Source organism: Cydia pomonella, chromosome 11, assembly GCF_033807575.1.
Source record: "Cydia pomonella isolate Wapato2018A chromosome 11, ilCydPomo1, whole genome shotgun sequence".
Taxonomy (NCBI): domain Eukaryota; kingdom Metazoa; phylum Arthropoda; class Insecta; order Lepidoptera; family Tortricidae; genus Cydia; species Cydia pomonella.
Window position 1 is genome coordinate 19,251,758 of NC_084713.1, and position 25,626 is coordinate 19,277,383.

General features: G+C 35.7%; 1 protein-coding gene across 1 annotated transcript; it reads right to left on the reverse strand.

The window, feature by feature from the left end:
* Window positions 1-8,296: 8,296 nt before the first annotated feature.
* On the reverse strand, window positions 8,297-15,580 carry LOC133522506 (acetyl-CoA acetyltransferase, mitochondrial). Its single transcript, XM_061857864.1, has 5 exons — window positions 15,524-15,580; window positions 15,139-15,327; window positions 9,920-10,938; window positions 9,353-9,625; window positions 8,297-8,369 (listed from the first exon to the last, which is right to left on the reverse strand). The coding sequence occupies exons 1-5, from the start codon at window positions 15,578-15,580 to the stop codon at window positions 8,312-8,314; spliced, it is 1,596 nt and encodes a 531-aa protein (XP_061713848.1). The 3' UTR covers window positions 8,297-8,311.
* Window positions 15,581-25,626: the final 10,046 nt, after the last annotated feature.

The following is a 25,626-nucleotide window of genomic DNA, read 5'->3' on the forward strand; positions in this document are numbered from 1 at the left end:
CCGGTAATATGGCGCCACTTTTTGATATTTAACAAATTTAAAACATATCAGTGAAAGAATAAGGATCAAAGTCAAATGGTATTCTTGTGTCTAAAGATGGCAGTAAATTTACTGCGGCTACAAAGTTTTCTTTGGCTTCAAGCTAATATAACTCTCTGGCCTCTAGTCAATCTGACAACTTTAGTCACTGTAATTCTATTGTTTATGGCCTAAACTACACTTGTACAGGGTGCTTATTGCTCCGATAAGTCCTATATACAGGATGCTTTTGTTATCACTGACCAAACTGAAGGGTGAATATGTGTCATACTGAACAACTTTGTAGGTCATACGAAATCGCGAAAAAAAAAACTGCCGTCTCATAAATTTCGGTGAATCAGAGTTAATGTTTTCTATAGAACAGCAGATTTTTTTGCTATTTTGAGGTTGACACCATAGTAAAAATAGTAAGAAATAGAAATGGATTGTGTGGTGGTGTCATGGCCTTTGGTCTATTAGATGGTGCCACTTTTTGATATTTAACAAATTAAACATACATATTACTGAAAGGATAAGGATAAAAGTAAAATGCCGTTCCATAAGTTTTAATCATGTGTCGAAAGATGCCAGTAAATTTACTGTGGTTACAAAGTTTTGTTTGACATCTATTTCAAATTCTCTTTGGTTTGTGTATACCAGAATTGGATTTTTTTTATTTTTTGATATTTTGTGTACATATTCGCCGCTCAGTGATAACAAATGCACCCTGTATATCCTTCCTCGGCTAGCATCTAATCATGGTAATTTAAAACTGTTAATAAGTAGCAAGTTATGATATTATTTTTATCAAGCGTAAATTTTTGCGAGCGATACTACGAATTTTTATTTAAAAGGAAAAATGGACAAATTCACCGTCTGCGGCCATGGCTGAGTTGGTAGCAGCGATCGGACCGTTGTTCCGAAAGGTCGCAAGTTCGAGTCTGGCCGAAGGCGGTGAATTTTTCTTTTTATACAATAATTAACAAGTTATAATGTCTACTCAGCAACAAGAGTTATTATATTATATTATCATATTTTTCTCCATTTCGTTACCCTTTCTGTATAATCTTGTATGGCGGTAACGAAATAGAAATACGAAAAGTGCATGAACATTGTGACTGTTTTTTAAATATGTTTTATTTTTAAAGTACGGACGCTAAGCACAAAGAATTTCGAACATTGACCTGCGTGTTCGTATCGATATCGCTCGCGCATGATTATCATACATCAGGGTTTTTGGTGCGAGAAATATTTCGTGTATTTATGACATTGTATATTACCATCGATGGGATGTGATCCATAGGATCACATGAGGTCCTATAAACGTGCTATACGTGCGCCCGTGAGGGCCAGAACATACGCAATGCGACAAAATTAAAAACACGTTTTAACATTCCTGAGAACATACCAAAAACAACCTACGTAATTTGGTCGGGTTATTTTGTCACCATAAACCATACTCAAATGTACGATGGGGACTAATAAAAATGAGACTTTGATAAGGACAAACAATAATAGCGCTTTCTCTGCTACTCCTACTGAAAGTTCCATAAGTGCATCTCGTTCGGTCATCTGGCCCGTCCCCCATTTCATCTATATATTATTGTACCTCTATGTAAAATACTAAACTATGAATTAAAAACAGTTAAATTAGTAAGCTCCAAATGTACTTATAAATGTTAAAATAGTATCGGTTTTTACAGTTTTTACTTATTTTTTGCTAGTGCAAGCCACTCCCGCATCAAAACCCCCGATGTATGATTTACATTATCACCGCGCTCGCACTGGGCATTGCCCGTTTATGAGTATTAGAGTTTCTGAAAAGCCAAAAATGGAATTTTATTAGATCAAACCAAGATAAGTTGGCAGCGATTTTGACAGCCGAGATAGGGTTGCCAAAATTATTCGGAACTGATACGGGACAATGGGGGTAGTAACGGCTTTACAGGGGGGGGGGAGCAAATACGTAGTCACATAGCTTTAATTCACATAGATGAGGGAACAAGGTGGTTAAACACAAATGATTGTGATAATTTATATAGGTATTCTGCAGCGGTATTGATATACGAGACAAATACGGGACGTGATACTTAACGGTGACAGTCCCGCATATACGGGACGTGGCAATCCTACAGATAGTGCAAGTGTTACCTATTTTAAACGTCAAACTTATATGAAATTATGAAGTTTACTTGCACAGGCTGAGCTATCAAAATTGCTGCCAACTTAGCTTGGTCTGACTCTAGACACGCGATTTTTCAATATCAAAGGTATCTTTGTGTCGAGTCATTAAATTAAAGTAAGAGTTTGTAACATTTTTTATACAAATGACTATAATATCAGTTTATCTCCTAGACATTGTATTTATGAAGTTTATATTTTATTTATCGCCGGATTAATAACGCATATTGGAGAAGGTGTAGATGAGTGTCATGACAGGATAATGGGGTTGGTAACTGTCAAAGCTTTTCATAAATGGCACCACCATAGCTGTATGGGATTTGGCTTAAAGGGCCAAAGCTAGCATTCAGGCCATAAAATACAAAAAAAATAAATAATTTGACATTTCGTAGGATCAAAGAGAATTTGAAATAGATGTTTATTGTCAAAGAAAACTTTGTAGTGACGTAAATTTACTGCCATCTTTCGACACATAATCAAAACATTTAGAACCCCATTTGACTTTGATCCTTATTCTTTCACTGATATGTGTTCAATTTGTTAAATATGAAAAAGTGGCGCCATCTTACCGGGCACTACCTACGGGTTATGGCGCCATCGCTTGAAACAATGCTGCTATACCTTTGGCCTTTAATCTATTAGATGGCGCCACTTTTTGGTATTCTAACAAATTGAACGCATATCAGTGAATGAATAAGGATCAAAGTCAAATAGCGTTCTAAAAGTTTTAATTCTGTGTCGACAGATGGCAATAAATTAACGTCGCTACAAAGTTTTCTTTGACAATACACCTCTATTTCTAATTCTCTTTGGTAGGATTGACAAGTAAAACCTTTGCTAGCGTCATCTGTAAAATACTCCAACCCCATTCAGTCAGTTATGCTAGCCTGTCTGTTGTTTTATTATATAATAATGAATATTGATGTAATGATGTTTATTGCGTTAGGAATGCAATCTTATGTTCACAACGAACTTTGTACGTTTAGAGACGTGGTTGTGAATGTCTTATTTCTCCAAAGCGAGCAATAGTTAACCTTATTTAATTGCTATTAGGTCTAAAATAATTGTTCAATGTGTCTTCTTAATGTTCAAAAAAGACCTGAGGTCACCAATGGTACCTATAAGCCAATTAGACAAAAAAAAAAGCGTTTTGAGGAATTAATTCCCAGCAAGCTGGAAATCCTTTTAATTCCTTCATTTGGTCCTAAATGCGTGTAATCCGCGTTTGCGCAATTCCAGGAGGTTTACATACATTTTGGGAACCTTGGGAGATACATTTTTCCTTGGATTGCTAAACCACTCGATGTAGAAGGAACCCACCATCACTTGCAATGGCACCACCAGGTTTTTGGATCAGACACTACCAAAATGGCAGGCATTTTTATCATGATTAGAGTAAATTTTCCTTCGAACGTACCCTTTTCGAGCTACAAGCAAAAAACTAAAAAAGAGCAAACATTTATGCACACCTCCCGGGATTGCGCAAACTCGGATTAAACGCATTTAGGACCAAATTAAGGCATTTAAACAATTTCCAGCTTGCTGGGAATTAATTCTTCAAAAAAATCTAATTTGATTGGCTTACAACTAGTATTTTTTTTGTAGAACAGATTTACTTTGATGTAAAACTATTTCCACACAATTTTAGTCAAAATCAAAAAATAGCTTCGTCACTTATTTATAAAAAAGAAACATGTTATCTAAAATGGAATACGTACTACAATGCAATTTCATGAATGAAATCCAAAGTTGTTGATAATTTTAGTGCTCTGACACAATAAAATATAATTAATAATTACTGTGACAGAGTTCTAACGTTTAACTACATATATTTTTACAGTTTCTGTAATGATCTGTTTATTTGACTTTAACTAAGTAGTCTTTTGAATTGTTGACGCTCTATTTATTAAATGTATTATATTATGTCTACGTCTAAATCCTTCATCACAAAGCTTGCAGTGACATGTTATTCAAAATCCGTAACCCCAACTTTGTTAAGATTTTAAATATTTTCTGTTATTTCGAATCTTGAGCGTAGAACGAGAACATTTTCTTATTTTTCATATTTCCATTGCATAACTTCATACGAGTATGTGGTAACGAAATGGAATAAAAAGTGTTATTTTTCTCCTGTCATGATCGAATGAACTCTAAGTTTCCAGAAGAATTAACCTAAAATTAGAGAATTTTAGGTTAATTCTAAGAATGAATATTAAAGTTGGGGGTGTAGATTTTATTTACAATGATCCACTTGTAATTTTTATGAAATGAGGACCCTTTTGGTACTTATTACTAGTTAGTATAATTGTGATTTTTACTACTAAGCTATTGCTAACGTAAACTCTTCAGTTTACATATTTTAGGTAAACCTAGCTCTATACTGTTGCAGTTTTTGCTCCATTATTATTATATTGTTAGTATTTAATAATGTCTTCTCAAATTCTAACTCTAAGAAAAAATCTCCTTTGTAATTCTTGAACTTTACTGTTTATGCTCTTATATCATTTTTAGTTTAGTAATAATTATGACAACTACAAACTACCCTAATCAACGAAGAGTAACATTTTAGACACCTTACCTGCTTTTTATATCATTAAGTATAAAATGACATGTTTCAAGTAAATAGGTTTGTCAGTTGACATTTAGCGCCATTGACATGAAAAGATGTGTCATTCTAGAAAAATTACACTGGCATTTCATTCTTTTCGCGAGAACTTACTTAAGAACCCGTGGCACACTAGCGCCCCCCATGCATCTGCCTTCTAATTATACTGTAGTAACACAACTTGATGCTGGATCTACACACTCGTCGAGAGCCTCTTGCCGAAAGTCTCTCTCTCTCGGCCTGTCTCAGATTCTCTCGACGAGTGTGTACAGCAGGCATATGTGTAGATTATAGAATACTACATCCTCGTTGATTGGACTAAGTTGTACAAATGGTATTAATAATTGATATGGACCTAAAAGTTCTAGGAATGCATTGAATTGATGATCAATTAATGAATTATGTTATTTGACCGATTTTAGAAGAAATTTGTTTATTTGGCCTTATATATTTTGTCTTTTGGAATTTACTCGTTTCTATTCCAACTAAAGTTACATGGTTTAGTATTTAGGTATTTAGGGTTTTTGCAGGCAGCGACAATTGCTATATAGAAGTATATATCGCAATAGAGATTTACTTATACAACTTCGTCAAAATAGAATTTTGTTACATATTTTTAGCTATTTGTTTAAATATCAATATCTGAGTGCCTCCACTTCTTCCAATGTTGGTTTTTATTATTTACCATTTAAATTTTGTTATTTTCCTTAACTTTGTAGTACAAACAAGAAGTACATTATCGATATGGATTATGTATGTACGAAATACATAAACGCAAGTTTGGATTCATACAATTTTATATCACTGGGTTTTAATCTGGCAGTTGACATATTACAGTGGCCATCAGATATATCGGAGCGGCCAAAGTACTCAAAAATATCTGAACACGCACTCAAACGTCTTGACAATAGAGGCTTGTTCAGACATTTGTGATCACCTTGGCCGCTCCGATATATCCAATGGCGACTGTACTTTCGGTTTATGCTGTGTTTATAGTATACATTTTATTATACTCGTACGCGTGCCAAAGCAACCATGTCGTTAAAACGCAACTATCGTGATAGTATTAAGGTTCAAATTTATGTAACAGCTTATTCTGAGGTAACGAGTTTGGGTAATGTAGGACGATCGGTCGCCTGTGTGTGGTCGGTCAGATAACAGAATGAGCTGTTACATGACTTTGAGCCATATAAATAGGACGGTAATGTTTCTTTTTAAACGAGATTGTTCCCGTTCAGTCAGTAGCGGTAGCATTAGTAACCTCTACAGAAAACAAAGGCTATTGTTTAACAGATTAGGGGCTGAGGCGTAAAAATCATTTGAGAAAATTCGTACTATACCTGAATTTCAGAAGCAGGAATATAATCTAGCGAGTATATGTATATACGTCGATCAGTGTAAAAATAATTGTGCAACAACATGTTACGCTTTTGGTTCTAAGACCGTACTACTTTTATCCATTTTGTAATTTTTATATTTATTATTATACTCAGAATCTCAAGCTCTTCCTTCGAACTTTCCCTATTAGGATATAAAAAATGTCCTAGGGTTGTTATATTCCGTCACTTTTCAAAATCCATCTTTGACGGTACGGTAACGCAATGGAAATACGAGAAAGTACGAAAATTTTAGCGACACCAAAGAGCTCGAGTTTCTAAGTAACAAGTATTAAATATTTTCTAAAATTAAAAAAGAACCTTTTAAACAATACATTTGCTTAATTGTGGTCCACATAATGGATTAGATGTTTATCTTGTTTGTTCCCTATTTATGCTAATTTTGTAACGGTTATGTTCTTAAGGAGGCTTTTGGTTGGAAATATGTGAAAATTTGAACCTTAATATCCATATAATAGGATCTTTGTTTTTGAAACGAATTGTTCCATATAGAAATATAAATATCTGAACGATAGAAATAGTATATAGATAGGAGACATTTTGTAAATACTCAGACAGAATGTATTTTACTACCTGTAATTTCCCTTTCAAATTACCTACCTTTTTCTGTATCAGTTAAATAAAATGTACAGGTTTTATAAATTAACTACATTGTTTTATTGTTAAATAATAGTTATTTGTTTTACAAGGGCGCAAAGTTGTTGTTTAACCGCTCGCGCTAATATTGATACCCAAGCAAGCGAAAGATTCCAAAATTGAACCACGAGCGTAGCGTTGCGAGGTTTGCAAGGCACGAGGGTTAAACAAACTTTGCCTCCGAGTGAAACATAAAAATGTTCACAACACCAACGCGAGGAAACTACTAACTATAAAATACCAAAAAAAAACAAATTAAATCAAATCCAAATGAGCGTAATAAAAAAATATCATTCTATATCAAAGTCTAGGAAACAACTCAAAATTTGCATCTGATTACTTTTCCCCATATATGGATAAAATGCAACTTTCTAATTTGTTTTTGAACAATCAAGAGCGCCTTTACCAGTTTGCGTCACCAGCTTGTAAAGGCTTGTTCGAAAACTGATGAGTTGTTGCATTTTATTCACATGTGGGGCAAAGTAAATTGATGCAAAGAGTTGTTTCCTCCTGTTGGCTGGTAGAATTTACTTTTAAAAGATAATTTAGAATGATAAATATTTAATAACGTTATTATTTATTTATTATTTATATGGTTCGATGTTTTACAGTTAGTATTTCCACGCGTTGGTGTGGTAAAAATATTTGTGTTTCACCCGGTGGCAAAATTTGTTTAAACCTCGTGCCTTGAAAGCCTCGCAACTTTCACAAAAACAACTGATGAAATGACGTTTAGTTTTTAATAACAAAGAATTTCCTGTTTTATGTTCACCGTCATAGCATCATGCATACCTATTTCATTATGAACGTTGAGATATAATCGATTGTATGCATGTATGTTGTATTGTAGGTATGTTGGAAAATATTCAAAGGATCCAGCAGTAAAGAAAGGTTCACATACTATTAGATGCTATGATATCTAATAATATGTGACCTGAACTTCGATTCAGAATTTAGATAATTGCGCGCTTGCTGGCGCGGTTTACTTTTGGTTTATTCAAATGATTCTTTATTGTATGAGAATTAGAATAAATTGTTGTTTGATTTTATTTTAGAGTAACTGAATTGTAAAAAAATAAATCAATGATATAGGTCATTTTACACAAATTGACTGATTCACACGGGAATCTCAAGAAGGCTTGTGTTGTGGGTACTCAGACAACTATATAAACAGTATGTTTATTAACTTAAACCATTTACTCAAACCCGTTAATATTTAAGTCAATATAGAACGTCAACTTTTAGTTAATATAGAACGTAATACAAGCGTTTCAAAAAATTGGAAACAACCCTATTGGTGACGCATGTGGAGTTTGCCTTTAAGTAATTATTACACTACTCAATTAGGATATATGCATGTAATTTAAGTTTAGCATTGGTGTAAATAATTGTTGGTAAAACTTAATAAATATATTTAAAAAAAAATTAAAACTCAACTACCCACGCTACAAATAACATATTACGTTAATTTTACCTATACTGACTGCACACGGCATACGGTTTCTCCTGACGTCTCCTGAATCATTCTGTACCTATAAATACAGTTAAATTAATACTTACCCTTCCTTTTGGCTTCAACGTAGCCAGGTAATAGTTAGGTACTTACTCTGATATATAATTAAATATACACATATGACAGCTTGGAATGCAGACAACTTTCAGCTGAGTCAATATTTGCAGTGTTTTTCAATGTTAGGTAGAGGTATAACTAATATCTCTTCTATGTCGGCCAATATTAAGGCGAAGGGTAGGGCAAGCTCTATCCATACAAACTTTGTGCGCGTTTTTCTTCGTTTGTGTTTGCTCTACAGTTATTATTTTTGGTAAATATGCTTATTTTTCTGTTAGCTAGGGCTTGATGTATTTTTTTTTATATATAATAAAAAAATCTACATCAGGTTCAGCGTATATCCAATATATACACGCAAAAAAATAAATTAAATGCTATAGTGCCAAAAGTAACGAATAAAACTTGCACAAGGTTTGTATGGAGAATGCCTTGCCCTGCCCTGCGCCTTAACTAAAGCCTGACGTAATAAATGATCACACTCCATATTGCGGAATTTCATTGGAACTAAATTTCTCATACTAAATCGAACTGTCACCCTATACATGAGAATAACAGCGCCCTCTTGACAATAATCACATATTTCTGATCGTGTCGTAGTTACAGAGCTTATTCATAAAACTTGGCAACTTATGTTAAATTTACCGAGTTGGTCCCCAACAATTATTAACGGTAGATTTGATAAGCATTCATGAATAATGCCATTACTGAATAAGCCTCTAATATAAGTAAACCTATAGCTGTTTCTTGTTTCCTCAATTGCGAGCAAAAGAAATTCAACCTAATCACTCTTCAACAAAATTCAATTTTTTTCAGCAAATATTTTATACAGTGAGGCGTAATCAGTAATCAGGATAAATAAAAAGAAACGTATATTTTATTAATGATCATTGCTATACTTAAATCTACTAAAATACTGTTTTTCGTTGAAACAATATTAGGGCTTACTGCTTAGCTAATTCTCCTTCAATAATTTGCAATCTTCTCTCAAGTAAGGGCTTGTTCAAACGGTGCATGCATAGAAAATGACCGTTTAGAAACAAGACAGGAATATCATTTCTATATAACCTCAACCATCTTACATTGCCTTGCTGTGTTATATCAACCTTTTCTATAACTATTCTGTTCTTATAAGGTTCTAGTTCTTCCATAACTATGTCACATAACTGACAAGGGTCTTTCGTATAAAACGTTATAACGGGAGGCCTTGTATCTTGAGATCTGCAAAGAAATTACGAAATCTCAAGAACGGAATCAAACATTTAATTAATAAACAGCAAATAAATGATTTAATAACGTCCTTCATGATATAAATATAATAAATTACTATGTAACGGTTGATTCATATTTACACAATTGGAAACATTTGATCAAAACAATGTTGTCTTAAAGCTAACTTTTATATAAAATACAACCCTGCAAGCCGATGCCTTGCTGTCTTATTTATAAAAGGCACGCGAGAATACAATAACAATACTAAAAATTCAAACAGATACACGGTTTACGGAAACTTACAATTTTTCGATCATAATAGAAGACGCGCCGCCTCCTCCATTGCAAATGGCGGCCACGCCCTTTTCTCCCTTTTTGAGAGCGTGGCATAAGTGAACCACAATACGGGCTCCAGACATGCCAATAGGGTGGCCGAGACTCACAGCTCCTCCGTGAACATTAATTTTAGAAGCATCAATATCAAGCATCTTCTTATTCGCAACAGCAACTACACTAAAAGCTTCATTAATCTCCCATAGCGCTACATCTTCCTTCTTAACACCAGTTTTCTCTAACAGTTTAGGGATAGCAACTGCAGGCGCGATAGGGAAGTCGATAGGATCACATTCTCCATCCGCAAAGCCAACTACACGAGCGATTGGTGTCACTTTTAATCTCTCTGCTGCTTCCCTGGTCATCAAAACTAGAGCTGCGGCACCATCGTTCAGGGTAGAGGCATTACCAGCGGTAACTGTACCATTTTCCCTCTGGAAAACTGTTGCTAACTTGTTAAACTTCTCAAAGTTGACTCTTTTATATTCTTCGTCTTCTGCAAAAATAACAGGCGCTGCGCCTCTCTTTTGTGGTACGGGAACTGGGACTAATTCATCGGCGAATGCCTTAGCTTCATAAGCGGCAGCACTCTTTTTATAACTTGAAATAGCATAGTCATCTTGATCTTGCCTTGAGATGTTCATTTTCTTGGCTGTATTTTCTGCGCAGTTGCCCATATGGAATTTGTTGTATACATCGGTGAGACCATCATGGACAATACCGTCGACTAGCTGCATTCCACCGTATGAGGTTTCTCCTCGCTTTAAGTAGAAAGGTACATTTGACATGGATTCCATGCCTCCAGCGACCATAACATCCTGAGCGCCGGTCTGGAGGCCTTGGGCCGCTAGCATGATGGATTTCATGCCGGAGGAGCATACTTTATTGACGGTGGTGCAGATTGTGCTCTTTGGCAGACCGGCGAAAATGACAGCTTGCCTGGCAGGTGCCTGTCCGAGGTTGGCGGAGCAAACATTACCGATGTATACCTGTAACAGAAAATAATTCAATTAAAAGCAGTAGATATACATTACCTACAATGATTTTGAACTTTATTCCAAAGAGATAAGGTTCCATTTTTGCGTTATATCCGAACCTTTATGGCCGTTAAGTTAATTTAATGCATTTTTTATAAATAATTTTATTACTTTATCAGTACCTATAATGTATATTTGTGTCGTGTAGGTAACGTGTGTTCCACCGTAACGTGAAAACAATTAAATTTTAGAAATACCTACATAGGTGATTGGAAGCATTTATGTTAATCAGTTGAGATTATTGAACCGCAGATTAGGTGGGTACCTAAATTAATTTAAAAACCTGATTTATAAATACATTTTGTTTGAAAAAAATTGACAACTAATTAATATATTAGTGATTGCATTGTTTGTCAGTAATTCACATTCTGGATTTGTATTTTCATTGTAAACAGACAATGAACTTGGTGTTTACTTTAATAACATGTTAAAACAATTTAATACATATTTGTGTACTTGGTAAGCCCAGTTGAAATTAATTCAGTCTGGGTTTTTCTGGATTGAACCTAGTTTGGAGTCACCCTTTTTAGGGTTCCGTCCGTAATCAACTAGGAACCCTTATAGTTTCGCCATGTCCGCCTGTACGGCCGACCGCGGCTTTGCTCCGCGATCGTTGTGCTAGAAAGCTGCAATTTGGCAGGGATATGTAAATCATGCATGATGACAGATCATTAAAATATATAGTGTCCCACTGCTGGGCGAAGGCCTCTCCCCGTGATCTCCACAGCTCCCGCTGTTGTGCTGTTTCTGGCCAGTTACTAATGAAGGTCAGTTAAAGTTACTGGCCAGTTACTGAATCATTAACTTTTTTTTAATACATCCCATACAAAATGATTTTTTTTTTGCTTTATCCCAATGGTGGGGGGAGGTGGTATCGTTGGATAGGTCTTTAAAACCGAAAACGGGTCTCCAACAACTATTTTATGATTAAGTAAATAATTTCGGAAATAATCGTTCCAAACAAGAAAAATATGTGTCACCCCTCTAGCTTTCAAGACATGGGTCCAAAAAATATAAAAATCGTTAAACAAAAAGTTACTAAATACTTCAAATTAAAACTATATCGAACGTGATTGTTCCAACCGTTTTGGAGTTATTGCAAAGCACTGCGAAGGTACTCCGTTATGCTTGTAATGACATGATACTAATGGGTAACTACGCTGACACAAAGGTAAGTACGGAACCCTAGGCCTAACCCGAGGGCCCAAATATGCTCTTGGTTGATTTTCATTTTATTATGTAGGAGGCAAATAAGCAGACAAATCGCCTGATAGTAAGCAATTACCGTCGCCCATGGACACCAGCATCATCAGAGGGGTTACAAGTTACAAGAGCGTTGTCGGCCTTTAAGATGCGAGTACGCTCTTTTGAAAAACACACTTACTCATTTTGGCTGGTAGAAATATTGCAAATTAAAGTAGTGGCATTAATTATTTTTTGATTATGACAAACTTACTATTTAATAACACTTAGCTCTGTAATATAAACTATACAAAACATACTAAGAGCGTGGAGTTAACACATTCACTGCCAGGAACCCACCTGGTGGGCGCTCGTTAACTTTGTTCAGATGCCGGACAACCCGCTGGGCGGGTTGTTTTGTACGCAGCTATAGATCACCGGTTTCTGGGGTAGTACGCCGTTTTTAGGGTTCCGTAGCCAAATGGCAAAAAACGGAACCCTTATAGATTCGTCATGTCCGTCTGTCTGTCCGATTCTGTCACAGCCACTTTTTTCCGAAACTATAAGAGCTATACTGTTCAAACTTAGTAAGTGGATGTATTCTATGAACCGCATTAAGATGTTCACACAAAAATAGAAAAAAAAACAATAAATTTTGGGGGTTCCCCATACTTCGAACTGAAACTCAAAAAATCTTTTTTCATCAAACCCATACGTGTGTGGTATCTATGGATAGGTCTTCAAAATTGATATTGAGGTTTCTAATATCATTTTTTTCTAAAATGAATAGTTTGCGCGAGAGACACTTCCAAAGTGGTAAAATGTGTGCCCCCCCCCTGTAACTTCTAAAATAACAGAATGAAAAATCTAAAAAAAATATATGATATACATTACCATGCAAACTTCCACTGAAAATTGGTTTGAACGAGATCTAGTGAGTAGTTTTTTTTAGATACGTCATAAAATAAAAATAAAAAAAATTTTCATCAAACCCATACGTGTGGGGTATCTATGGATAGGTCTTCAAAAATGATATTTAGGTTCGTAATATCATTTTTTTCTAAACTGAATAGTTTGCGCGAGAGACACTTCCAAAGTGGTAAAATGTGTGTCCAAAGTGGTAAAATGTTGAACAAGATCTAGCAAGTAGATTTTTTTTAATACGTCTCAAATGGTACGGAACCCTTCATGCGCGAGTCCGACTCGCACTTGGCCGCTTTTTTGTCTGGCAGTGAATGTGTTAAGTGTATTCTACCCTGTGACAGAAAGGGTGCAAAATGTTGGGATGTTTTTTCATTAGATGCAATATAATGAATGACGACCCGTTTGGCCTAGTGGGTAGTGACCCTACCTACGAAGCTGATGTTCCTGGGTTCAAATCCTGGTAAGGGCATTTGTTCGTGTGATGAGCATGGATATTTGTTCCTGAGTCATGGGTGTTTTCTATGTATTTAAGTATTTATAAATATTTATATTATATATATATATATATATATAGTTCGTCTAAGTACCCTCAACACAAGCCTTATTGAGCTTACTGTGTAAATATGTTTTATTCCATGCATTAGTTTATGATAATATATAATTGCTTGATAATCGTTTATTGTGCAATTTGCTAGCTGAATTAGTTTTTCTTAATAACAGATTTGAAGTTAAACTGTTTAACACATAGAATTTTTGTATTTTATATTATTATTTATAATTTTTTTTTGCTTTTGCCAGATTGTAATAAGTTCACCGAGTTTGAATAGGATGTTTGTATGTTCAAAGTTCAACTTGATATAAAAAGTGGGAACATTTTAAACTAAAGCAAAAAAACCGGGCAAGTGCGAGTCGGACTCGCGCATGAAGGGTTCCGTACCATTATTTATAAAAACGGCAAAAAAAATATGTTTGTTGTATGGGAGCCCCCCTTAAATATTTATTTTATTCTGTTTTTAGTATTTGTTGTTATAGCGGCAACAGAAATACATAATCTGTAAAAATTTCAACTGGCTAACTATCATGGTTTATGTGCCTGCAGCCTGGTGACAGACGGACGGACAACGAAGTCTCAGTAATAGGGACCCATTTGACCCTTTGGAACCCCACAGAACCCTAAGAACATAACATCATATATAATTTTTTTTTCAATCATTATCCTTAGCTACTAAAAGAAACGTTATATTATGCGATAACGATAAATAAATATTATAGGGACAATCTTTCAACTCACCTAGTCCCACAGTAAGCTCAATAAGGCTTGTGTTGTGGGTACTAGACAGCAGTAATATATAAATATTTAAGTACATAGGAAACATCCATAACTCGGTGACAAACAGATAAAATAAATGCCCTTATCAGGATTTGAAGCCGGGACCTGGTGCTTTATGATATCCAAGGAGAATCTCACCTTTTTGCAGGACTATACATACTATACCAATTCTCCTTAACTCTTCAAATCCCATTGGCTCACAAGATAGCCTCAAAATCACTGATATAATATTGCGCCTTTGGGATTTAAGAGTGAGAACATTGATAGTGTTAAGGTGGGATTCCAACAGTGTGCGGCACAAGCATATTCAGTACAAAAATGCTTGTGCCGCACACTGGTGGAATCCCACCTATAGAAGTAAGCTGTGCTACGGGCACATAATTTAAATAGTAGTAGGACCGGGATGTCCCATTACTTGCAAGACAAATTAATGATCTTATTTAAAAATACAAGAAATATTTATGAACATTGTTAGTGTTATAAAAATAAATAATACTTATCAAAGGCATGTTGCCCCCAACAACCTATCCAGCTAGAATTACTTTTTTATGATTTCATCAAATCCTAAAACTGTTATCAAGACTGATAATCTAAAATGGCTAGATAAAACAGGTTAATAACAGAGCACACCCATAAAAACCAACTATGTCATTTAACTGTAAATAGATATGGGATTTAATTAACTGTAAATTCGAAAGTAGGTGAAACAAATGTACCTCTTTGACTTCCTCCTTGGGAATGCCGGCTCGTTCGATTGCAGACTTCACGGCCACGGCGCCCAGCTCCGACGCTGACAGGCTCGCCAAACTGCCGCGGAAGGACCCGATAGGAGTCCTCACCGCCGAAGCAATCACCACTTCATTTAGAGACACTTTCGACGAATACGCCGCCATGGCCTGCAGAAACTGTTAAAACAAACGATTCTTATTAGACACGTTACAAAAAAGAACAGGGTTAAAGTGATGTAAAGCGGAAACCACCTTTCGTTAAATGGTTGAATAATTTAAGTTCGCTATCGCTAACTTAACCAGCAGTTGCCTCAGCTGCTCATGCACGACTGACTGATCGTCTGACACACAAAATATTTAAGTAAACACGAACCTTTCGAGGCGTACATATTTTGACGCTGATCAAACTAGTCCCTTTTAGGATAAGCATGATTAAATGATTATTCTTTAGAAAAGTAATTTAGTTCAGCAAAATAACAATGTGGCAAGCGACTGGCTGATTTGAATGTAAAATTACTTGTAAAGTCAAAAAACATTTACATAAATTTATCTTATAAGATATGACACATTTAAATGAATCTTGAACTTTATTACAATTACGCAAAGTCGATTTCTGCTATTACAAAACCGGAATAGTTCACATATTATCGCATTTTTGTGATAAGAAACTTTGACCCCTCATGGTGCGTTCCAATAGTTCAAATTTACTTTTAATTCGTGACAAACATGTGACAAATGATAAATGTATAGAAAGAAAGGGGATGAGTATAGTTTTTTCCTTCTTATTTGCAGAAATTCGGTTTGTCACTTTTGCCAAACTCAGACTATAAAGCAAATAAGAATATTCACTAGGAAAAGAATGATAACTCCATACAAGAAATGTCCCATTGAAAAGTTCGTTTACAGTACATATGGGGCTACTTTATAGCACTAGTGCGAGAAGTAGCATATTACGTTACTGTGTCGAACATTTAAAGGGCCATATGTACTGTAAAACGTTGTACGATACATGTGCGAATAGGTAATTCGCAACTCGTGTCGATTTAAAACACTCCCTTCGGTCGTGTTTTAATTTATCGCCACTCGTTTCGAATTTCCTATTTTTCGCACTTGTATCGTAATGTACTATTATACTACTAGCGCTCTCGTTGTATACCAAAGGAAGTAAAGGACCTAAAATTAACAACGGTTTAGCCTGGCAGGTCGAGGCTACAGATTTTATGTATTCTAGCTAGCTCGAGGCGACTTTATGTATTCTAGCGACCCTTTGTCTGTTCTCAGTACAAAAATGTATACTCAAGCCGTAGCCACTTAAATATATAGGTGGCGGGCAAGCTCTAAATGTTTACGGATAAATGTGTGTGTGTGTATGTTTTTAGCATGTGTTAGGGACGTGGACTTGTCAATTTTTATCATGTTATATATCGATAATCTCTACACAGCGGAACGGAATAGCAATAGAGTTGTTTCCAATTTTTTGAAACGCTCGCATTACGTTCTATATTAACTAAAAGTTGCCATAAAATTCAACTTTTATACCAAAAACGGCTTCAAATATGTTAAATTAACAAAATATATTTTGACAGATGCTTTCGCGCCCAAAACGCTGTTTGAAAATTGTGTGATGTTACAGTTTACGGTTTGACACATAACTACATATGCACGTAGAAGATACGAATTGTCAACTGACATTTGTTGTTTTTTTTTTTTTTTTTTTTTTTTTTTTTAATGGCTTCGCGCTCCTGGCGCATTCAGCCAGACGAGTAAAACGGGGAAACGGAATTAAGGATTACATTAAAACGGGTAGGACGGAATTTTGGAAAAGGATCAGGAAAAGGTTAATAATTCAAATAATTTAAAGTTTAATGTTGTGACGTGAAATAAAAGAATACAATGATTTAAATATATATGGAGATGAATCATTAATATACAGGAGTGTTGTAATAGATGTGGGAAACGGAACTTTTAAATCTGACAGCTGTCTTAATAATATAGAACGGTCATATAGGTTACAATTACCAGAAAAAAAGATATGATTAAGATCAGCGGGATCAGTTCCACAAATACATGCAGAACTGGCCACACGATTTTGTAGTTTCAGGTGTTCCGGTGTACATACATGGCCCAATCTCATACGAATCAACATACTAGTTGCAGGCTTTGGCAAAGAGATTTTAGCAAACCAAGGTTTGGCAGGAATTGTTGTTTGTATGCTACGATAATGTAACGCAGCGGCACCCGCACCAGATGCCCATAATTTTGTCCATTCCATTCTTAGATATAATTTAGGCAGTGCCAACAGGTCTTCAGCAACATTCCTAAACGGAAACATGTCCCCAGAACTAATGGCATCTCGAGCCAAGTCATCCACCCTTTCATTGCCTTTAATCCCTCTGTGTCCAGGGATCCAGGCAATGGAAACCGAATACCCTTTAAGACGACATTTTAACAGTTGGCTACGGATTTGATAAATAATTGGGTTATTAGATTTAGATTTGAAAGGAAATTTAGCTATTGCCTGAAGTGAACTTAGAGAATCTGAGAAAATAATAGTTTTTTTAAGATGCATTATAATGATGAATTCTATTGCTTTCAGAATTCCAAAGCACTCGCCACTGTACACAGAGGACTCTGGAGGCAACTTTATTTTTTGGTAAATATTAGACTGGGTGTGAAGTACACCAATGCCAACACACCCATTGTCAGACATCTTAGAAGCATCTGTGTATATATGATCAGCAGCTAGGCCATCTGTTCCAATGAATCCCAGGAATTGTTGATTTTGTTCAACATCATTCTTAGAAATGCCGATATTAAGGAGAACTGGAGGATCAAGTATTACAGATTCATATTCATACTGGAAAATGGGAAGTGTTGAAGAGCTAACAGTGGGAGCTGAAATAGATTTAAGTTTTTGAAAACTTTTAATCAAACATGGAGGACTCTTGTGCTTCCAGTAGTTAAAAGTAGTTATTTGAAGCAGGAGGTTAGACAAGATAACCCAGAGTTGATGATTAGAAAATTGGGAGCAGCGGAAAATAAACCTATCACAAAGATATTGGCGTCGTAAATGGAGTGGAGGCTCAGCACACTCAACTTGCATAGCATTGATAGGGCTTGAATTCATGGCACCGCATATCATTCTCAGGGCTTTTGATTGAATACGATCTAATTTTTGGAAGCCTGCTACAAATCCTGGCTCTAACAAAAATGTTCCATAATCTAGAATACTTCTTATCAAGGCATTATACATTAATTTTATGCAAAGAGGATGCGAACCCCACCAAACTCCTGAAACACACCTAAGGATATTAATATTTTTTTCACATTTAGAAACTATGTAATCACAATGTGGAAGACCTGTTAATTTATTATCTAAAATAACACCTAGGAACTTGGTTTTATCTTTAATGGGAATGGAGCAGTTATTAAATTGCACATTGATTGGAGGAGGAAACAGTTTTCTAGTAAACAAAACTACAACACTTTTAGGAACTGAGAGTTCCAGACCATTTGAATCTAACCATAACTTCAATAAACCCAAAGAACAAGTAATGGATCTACTGGCCTGTTCAATAGAAAGGTTTGGTGAATATAATAATAAATCATCAGCATATTGCAAAATTCTGACAGTGCCATTTAAGGATGACTCTAAATCGGATGTGTAGATATTATATAGCAATGGACTTAATACGGAACCTTGTGGAAGACCTCTCCAAACTAAACGGGAAATCCTATTGTTGTCATCTATAAGAAGGCTAATGGACCTTTCTGATAAAAGATTTATTATGAAATTGCTTAACATTATTGGTACAGCTAATCTATGAAGTTTTGCTTGTAATACTGAGACTAAAACATTATCATAAGCGGCACTTATATCAAGAAAAGCAGCTACTACAGACTCATTTCTAGAAAATGCTAATCTAATTTCTGCAACTAATATACCCAAACTATCATAGGTAGATCTACCTTTTCGGAATCCAAACTGACTATGAGAAAGTAATTGGTTTTTTTCTACAAAATATTCTAATCTGTTTTTAATCAAATGTTCTGCTACTTTAACAAATACTGAAGAAAGGGCAATTGGACGATAAGAAGAAACATCTGTTGCTTGTTTGTTGGGTTTTAATATAGGAATAACTATTTGAGATCTCCAAGAATCCGGGACTGTACCAGATTGGATGACAAAATTTATTATATTCAGATAATAAGAGAGAATACCATCACTAGCATTTGCTAAAAAGGAATATGGGACTCCATCATCCCCAGGTGAAGTATCTCTTAAACTACTTAGTATACCTTTTAACTCTTCTATTTTAAAAGGCCCATTAAATACAGTATAATAGGAAGAGTCAAATGAAAAGGCAGCAGGGTGGAAAACATGTTCTTCGGGGACTGATGCTGGTGCTAATTTGTCCATGAACTGATTAGCAAGGTTAGGAGGAAGTGTCTGTCTAGATGGCTCATTGAAAGCATGTCTGAATCTTTTAATATTATTCCATACTATGGATGGTTTCACGTTAGGACTAAGAGATGAACAAAATCGTCTCCAGCCTTCGAACTTTTTTTTGCGCAGTAATTTTTTAGTCTCACGAGCAACTTGTATATATATCTCGAAATTTTCATTTGTCATCGAATGACGATAACTTCTCTCTGCCTCCTTGCGGTTTCTGATTGCTTGAGAACAATCATCATCCCACCAAGGAGGAGAAGGTATTTTACCTGATACACTGTTTTTTACAGGGAAAATTTCATCAGCTGCTTCGGTAATCGTCTGGGCTAAGGCAACTGAGCAGCTAACTACATTACTAGCATCTATAGTGGGCAAACACAACAATTTCTCCTCTACGCGGCTTTTGAAAAGTTTCCAATCAACATTACTTAAATTATACTTAAGCCTAGGGCTAGGTTTTGGAGATGGAGGAATGGAAGATGGAAATGTAATAATAATAGGGTAGTGATCACTCCCATATGTTGAATCTAAGGTATGCCAAGAGAGAGAGGATGCAAGATCGACCGAACAAATAGATAAATCAATAGCGCTAATTGACTCTGTTGGCGCTGTTCGGCGGGTTGGAGAGCCAGTGTTTAAAACACAAAGGTTGTGTTCGTCTAAGATATGTATGAGACGATCTCCATTATAATTAGATGATGAACTACCCCAAAACTGGTGATGCGAGTTAAAGTCTCCTAAAATTAACACGGGCCTAGGGAGAGAAGAAATTATTTGTTCAAGCTCATCAAAAATGGATGATGATGGATGAGGTATATATACAGAAATGATACAGATGTTATTTACAATGGCAGCAACAATTGAAAAATCATCGCTATGGGATGGAAGATTATAAGGTGAAAATGAAATGGAATTCCTGACGAGTAGAGCTACACCGCCCCATCCGCCAGGACGGTCCTCTCTGAGGCATGAATATCCAGTAGCTCTAAGAAGAGCTTCAGGCTTTAGCCATGTCTCAGAGAGGGCAAAAACAAAAGGTTGAAATTTGTTTAATAAATGTATTAGATCTTGCTTTTTATTTATTATGCTTCTGCAATTCCACTGAATAATTGTGGCCATTATTTTTAATAGTTGTAACAAGTACATCAAGCATGGGGGCAACGTGGGACGGTAGTTTTACATTGGGCTGAGATAAATGATTAATTAGGGCTTGAATTTCGTCAGCTACTGATGTATTCTCTTTGCGAGAATCTTGCTGTAGTGCACAGCCATTTGGAGGAGATGGAATGGTATACTCATTAACTAGTGCATTATGAGCTGCTACATCATACCCTGTCATGGTCTTTCTTACTGGACGTGGCTTCAAAAAAGTTGTTTTTTTGTAACTATGGGACTGCATGGTTGTGCTCGGGGCTGAATTATGGACTCTGTGATGTAAATTTGGCTGGGACTGTAACTGTGGTTGTGGTTGTGTCAGAAGGACATCGGCGAATGATTTAGAAACTGCAGGATGTAGTTTGACAGCTTCACCGTAGGAAATACAATTATTGGCCATAGTTATTTTAATATCCTTCTGTCTCTTATGCTCCGGGCAAGCCCTGTTCGTGGCGAAATGAAAACCATTGCATAAGCAGCAAATGGCATCTTCTTCCTCCACTGAACAGGTATGACCGGAGTGCATTTGACCACACTTAAAACACTTTGGTTTTGATCTGCAATTAGTTTTGGTGTGTCCGAATTTAGTGCAATTATAACACTGAATTGTGGGGAAAATATACAATTCAACAGTCAGTGAGTTGTAGCACGAAAATACCCGTTTTGGTAAGACTTGGCCATCAAAAGTTAAAACAACTGTTTCAGAGGGTTGCCACGAAACAGAACCATTAACCGTAACTCTATGGTTTAAGCGCCGCACTTTAAGAACATTTCCGCACCCAATGGGCACGGAAATGTTTGACAAAATTTCTTCATCCGACCACTGTGCAGGAATGCCGCGAACCAAACCCATACGGGTCACAGAAAAAGACGGTATGTATGCAGTAAGATTCTCTAACTCGAGACATGGGTCAGTTACAAATAAATTTGCATCTAAATAATTTGAGAATGACATTGCTATGCGAGTTCTGCCAATGCGCTTAACACTTCCGTTAATAATGTTTCTGAAGGCCTTTTTGACGAGGAATTTCCCAAAAGATACCGGGTGCAGAGATGAGCTTGCGTCAGTCTGTTTGAGTTGGACGTGAACCATAAAGGGTGCAACATCTGAATTTGAAAATAAGTTCCTACCAACCTTGGTGCTAATAGCGCTATTGTTTATATTTGTATTTAAATTGTCAGAGGGGATTATGGTAGGCTGCGTGCTAGAACTCGAAAGAGCTTGGGAGTTTTGTATGTTTTCCTGGCAATCGCACGAATATTCCCCGCCATTATTTTTCCTTCTTTTTTTATTGCAATTTTTGCATCTTTTTTGTACTTTATTTCTTTTAAGTTCACTCCTGCTACCCACAGAAGTGTCAGTATCCATTGCCGAATCAACGGTCACATTACATCCGACCTGGAGGTTTCCACCTCCAGGATCAGGAGGATCGTCGTCCCCCATAGAAAATTTACACGAAAAAACTTACCAACTATGAAGAAATCCACTAATTATATATACAAATAAAAGAATATATACAAATAAAAGAATATATACAAAATATGTGAAAAATTATATACAAATTACCGATTTCCTGATATTACAATAAAAATAATGTACGAGAAACAAAAAACTAGACCGCCGCGTTTCACGTTTCCCGCGCTTTTTCATTTGTTGTTTATCGCCTAACTGTCAACAGTGTCAATCCGAGAGTTGTGACGTCATCATGATCAGAATCTTCAATGACGTTTCGAGTTTGGTCACGTGACGTGTGCCAAAAAGTGTTTTAAATTCAATATTTACAAAAATATGGTCATTACATTACAGGTCCCCTAAAAGTAGTTAAACATGTTTTTATAATCCAAAAGAATTTATTGGGATACAATTCTGCCCTAAAATTTGTAGATGGAAACAACCCTATTACTTGAAGCTTCAATATCTTCACAAAAAAATATCATCATAGAAATGCTAATGGATAATTAATACTTTATGATATAATAAAATAAATCAATTATTCCGGAAATCATATTTTAGTTGGTTTTGGCCGGTTTATCATGGATTTCCGCCGTTGATTATTGTAATATCGAACTCACAAAATCATACTGGTTCATAAGAATATATGAACTTGTGATATAATTTATCTGTTCATTTTAGGTAGTTGTAAGTTGTGTGCGTGTGTGCGTGTGTGTGTGCGTGCGTGTGTGTGTGTGTGTGTGTGTGTGTGTGTGTGTGTGTGTGTGTGTGTGTGTGTGTGTGTGTGTGTGTGTGTGTGTGTGTGTGTGTGTGTGTGTGCGCGCGCGTGCGTGCGTGAGTGTGCGTGTAATATCGAAATCACAAAATCATACTGGTTCATAAGAATATATGAACTTGTGATATAATTTATCTGTTCATTTTAGGTAGTTGTAAGTTGTGTGCGTGTGTGCGTGTGTGCGTGAGTGCGTGTGTGCGTGTGTGCGTGTGTGTGTGCGTGTGTGTGTGTGCGTGCGTGCGTGAGTGTGTGCGTGTGTGTGCGTGTGTGTGTGTGTGTGTGTGTGTGTGTGTGTGAGAGAGAGAGAGAGAGAGAGAGCGAGCTAGCTTAGACTCCATCTTTAAGAATTTTATATCTATATGGCGGGTATTGTTAGTAATTCGAATGATAACCACATTTGTTATCTACGTAACACGAAATATATAAAAGATGAAAATATCACAAGTACATGTTATTATCTTTTGTTTGAGGAGCCTCCCGAGCGCACTGGAACCACGGGAAGGGAAGGCTTGGCGCAACTTCGGCAGAAGACAGGGGAAAACTCGCGCATAATAGTCACTATAATACCTTTTGATAGAGCAAGGCGTCCCAAACTCCCTCAGCGCCTAACGCGTTTTCGACCCAATTTTTTTCATGGAGAAACCAGCAAAGGAGGAACTCATCATCTACATTTGATACCATTCTCATCTTCATTTCACACGAAAAGATAGGGATAACATAGAGGTTTCCTAAGTTTGTAGGTAGAAATAAGGTATAAGTAATGTGTAAGAACTGTAGAAGGTAGCACAGGAGCCCCCTGTTTTTTGGCGCTAAGTGTAAATGTCAAGCTTAAGCTTATAATGTAGCCCACAAGATGGCAGACCCTAAAATGCATAAGAAAACGTACGTGAATCCCGTTTTACCCTTTGGGTACGGAACCCTGGACGTTAAATATGACGGCATAGACAAAATAAAATTGCTGTATTTGCGAAGTGGAACGCATCCTATGTTTTCTTTCAAAACGTAGTGCCACGAAACAAACTTTAGTAATTTCAATTTTATAGTAGTGGGTAAAATATACTCAAGACACACCCACCTTGTCAGTAGAAAAAGGCGCGAAATTCAACTTTTTATAGGAGGTCAACCCTTCCCGAGAACATTTTTTAAATTTGCCGCCTTTTTTTCATTTTTTCTAATGACAAAGTAGGTGAGCCATAATTTATAAGTATAGTATTGAAACTATTTTTTGCAGTATGAAAATTAACGAAAATCAAAACTATAATTTCAAACATTTTAAATTAGTCTTCAATATAACGAACATAACGAACGTTTTATTTCATTACTTAAACATGTTTCGCTATAATACATTCTTTCATTCATCATATTCATTCAGTCATTAAAGTCGTTAAGTCGGTTAAGTCACGTTCATTATTCACTCATTCACTCATCTCGCCCTCAGTCAGGTGAAAATGTCGAAGTAAATGTGACACTGTGTGCTTTAATTTTATTTAAATGGATGCTTCTTCGTTAAAGTAAAGGTGTTTAAACATCACAAAACTTCTAAACAAATAAGATCACAATTTATGCTGTAAGAATTTCAAAAGCATTCAAATTTATCAAGTGTTGTGTGATGAATAAGAAATACTGCTTCGTGGGTAAATGTCGTTAAACATCAAGAAACAAGTGCTAAAAGGGATATTCTGGTAAAAACATTTCATATATTTTTAAATAAAGAACAGCTTGCTGTCGTTACTATGGCCTAACGTAAAAATTTTGACGAGACAGTTTTGTTAGATCGTAACCAATTCACCATTCCCTATTGTTTTAATGCCTGTTACCGTATATTAGAATGAAAATTAGGTTAGTACTAATCCAAATAAGTAATTAAGCATATTCGCGTTGAAGATGACAATAAATACATAATGTTGTGAAGTTATTTTCTTTTAACGCATGGATAGCATATCTTTTGTTTCTTGCAGTAATGATATCGTTACGAAACTGTTATCTTTTAGTTACTTCACTGTTATGTGCAATTGAAATTGTAGTCGCGCAGTAACTTAATTTTTATTTTGTAACTATATGTTTTACGATTAATAACAATTAAAAAATATATGTTGAACATCTGTAAGTTGGTAAAAGTTCATTAAGTTTTTAATTTTGTTCAGAGATACTTGACTTTGCAGGTTTGTTTTTTTTTTCGAAGTATGTATAATATCTACTTTGTAAACATAAAATTACGAATTGTACTTATTAAGTCACTTCTGTATTTTAAAATATTTACTCCGAATTGTGAAAATCTCTAGCTGCCAGGCTACTATTTCATGTTCAATTATGCCAATTATATTTTGCATGAAATGTGTGTTCAGTTGTGTGATATTGCAACAGTAAGTGGTTTTTTTATTCAAGGAAATAGGGCAAAATTTAATGATTCTTATTAATTCTAGTTTATATTTTCCCAAGAATGGGAATTTTAAAACCAGTTATAATTTTTCACAGTTAGGTTCAAATACATAAATAGGAATGATTGTGGAGGGAGGTAAGAGGACAGGAAAACCAAGGAAAAGGTGGATATAATAAGCGAGAGATGATATGAAAAGAAAGCAGTTGAATGATGAGATGATGAACAAGAAAGAGGTGTAGGTAAAAGACTGTCGGGACAGC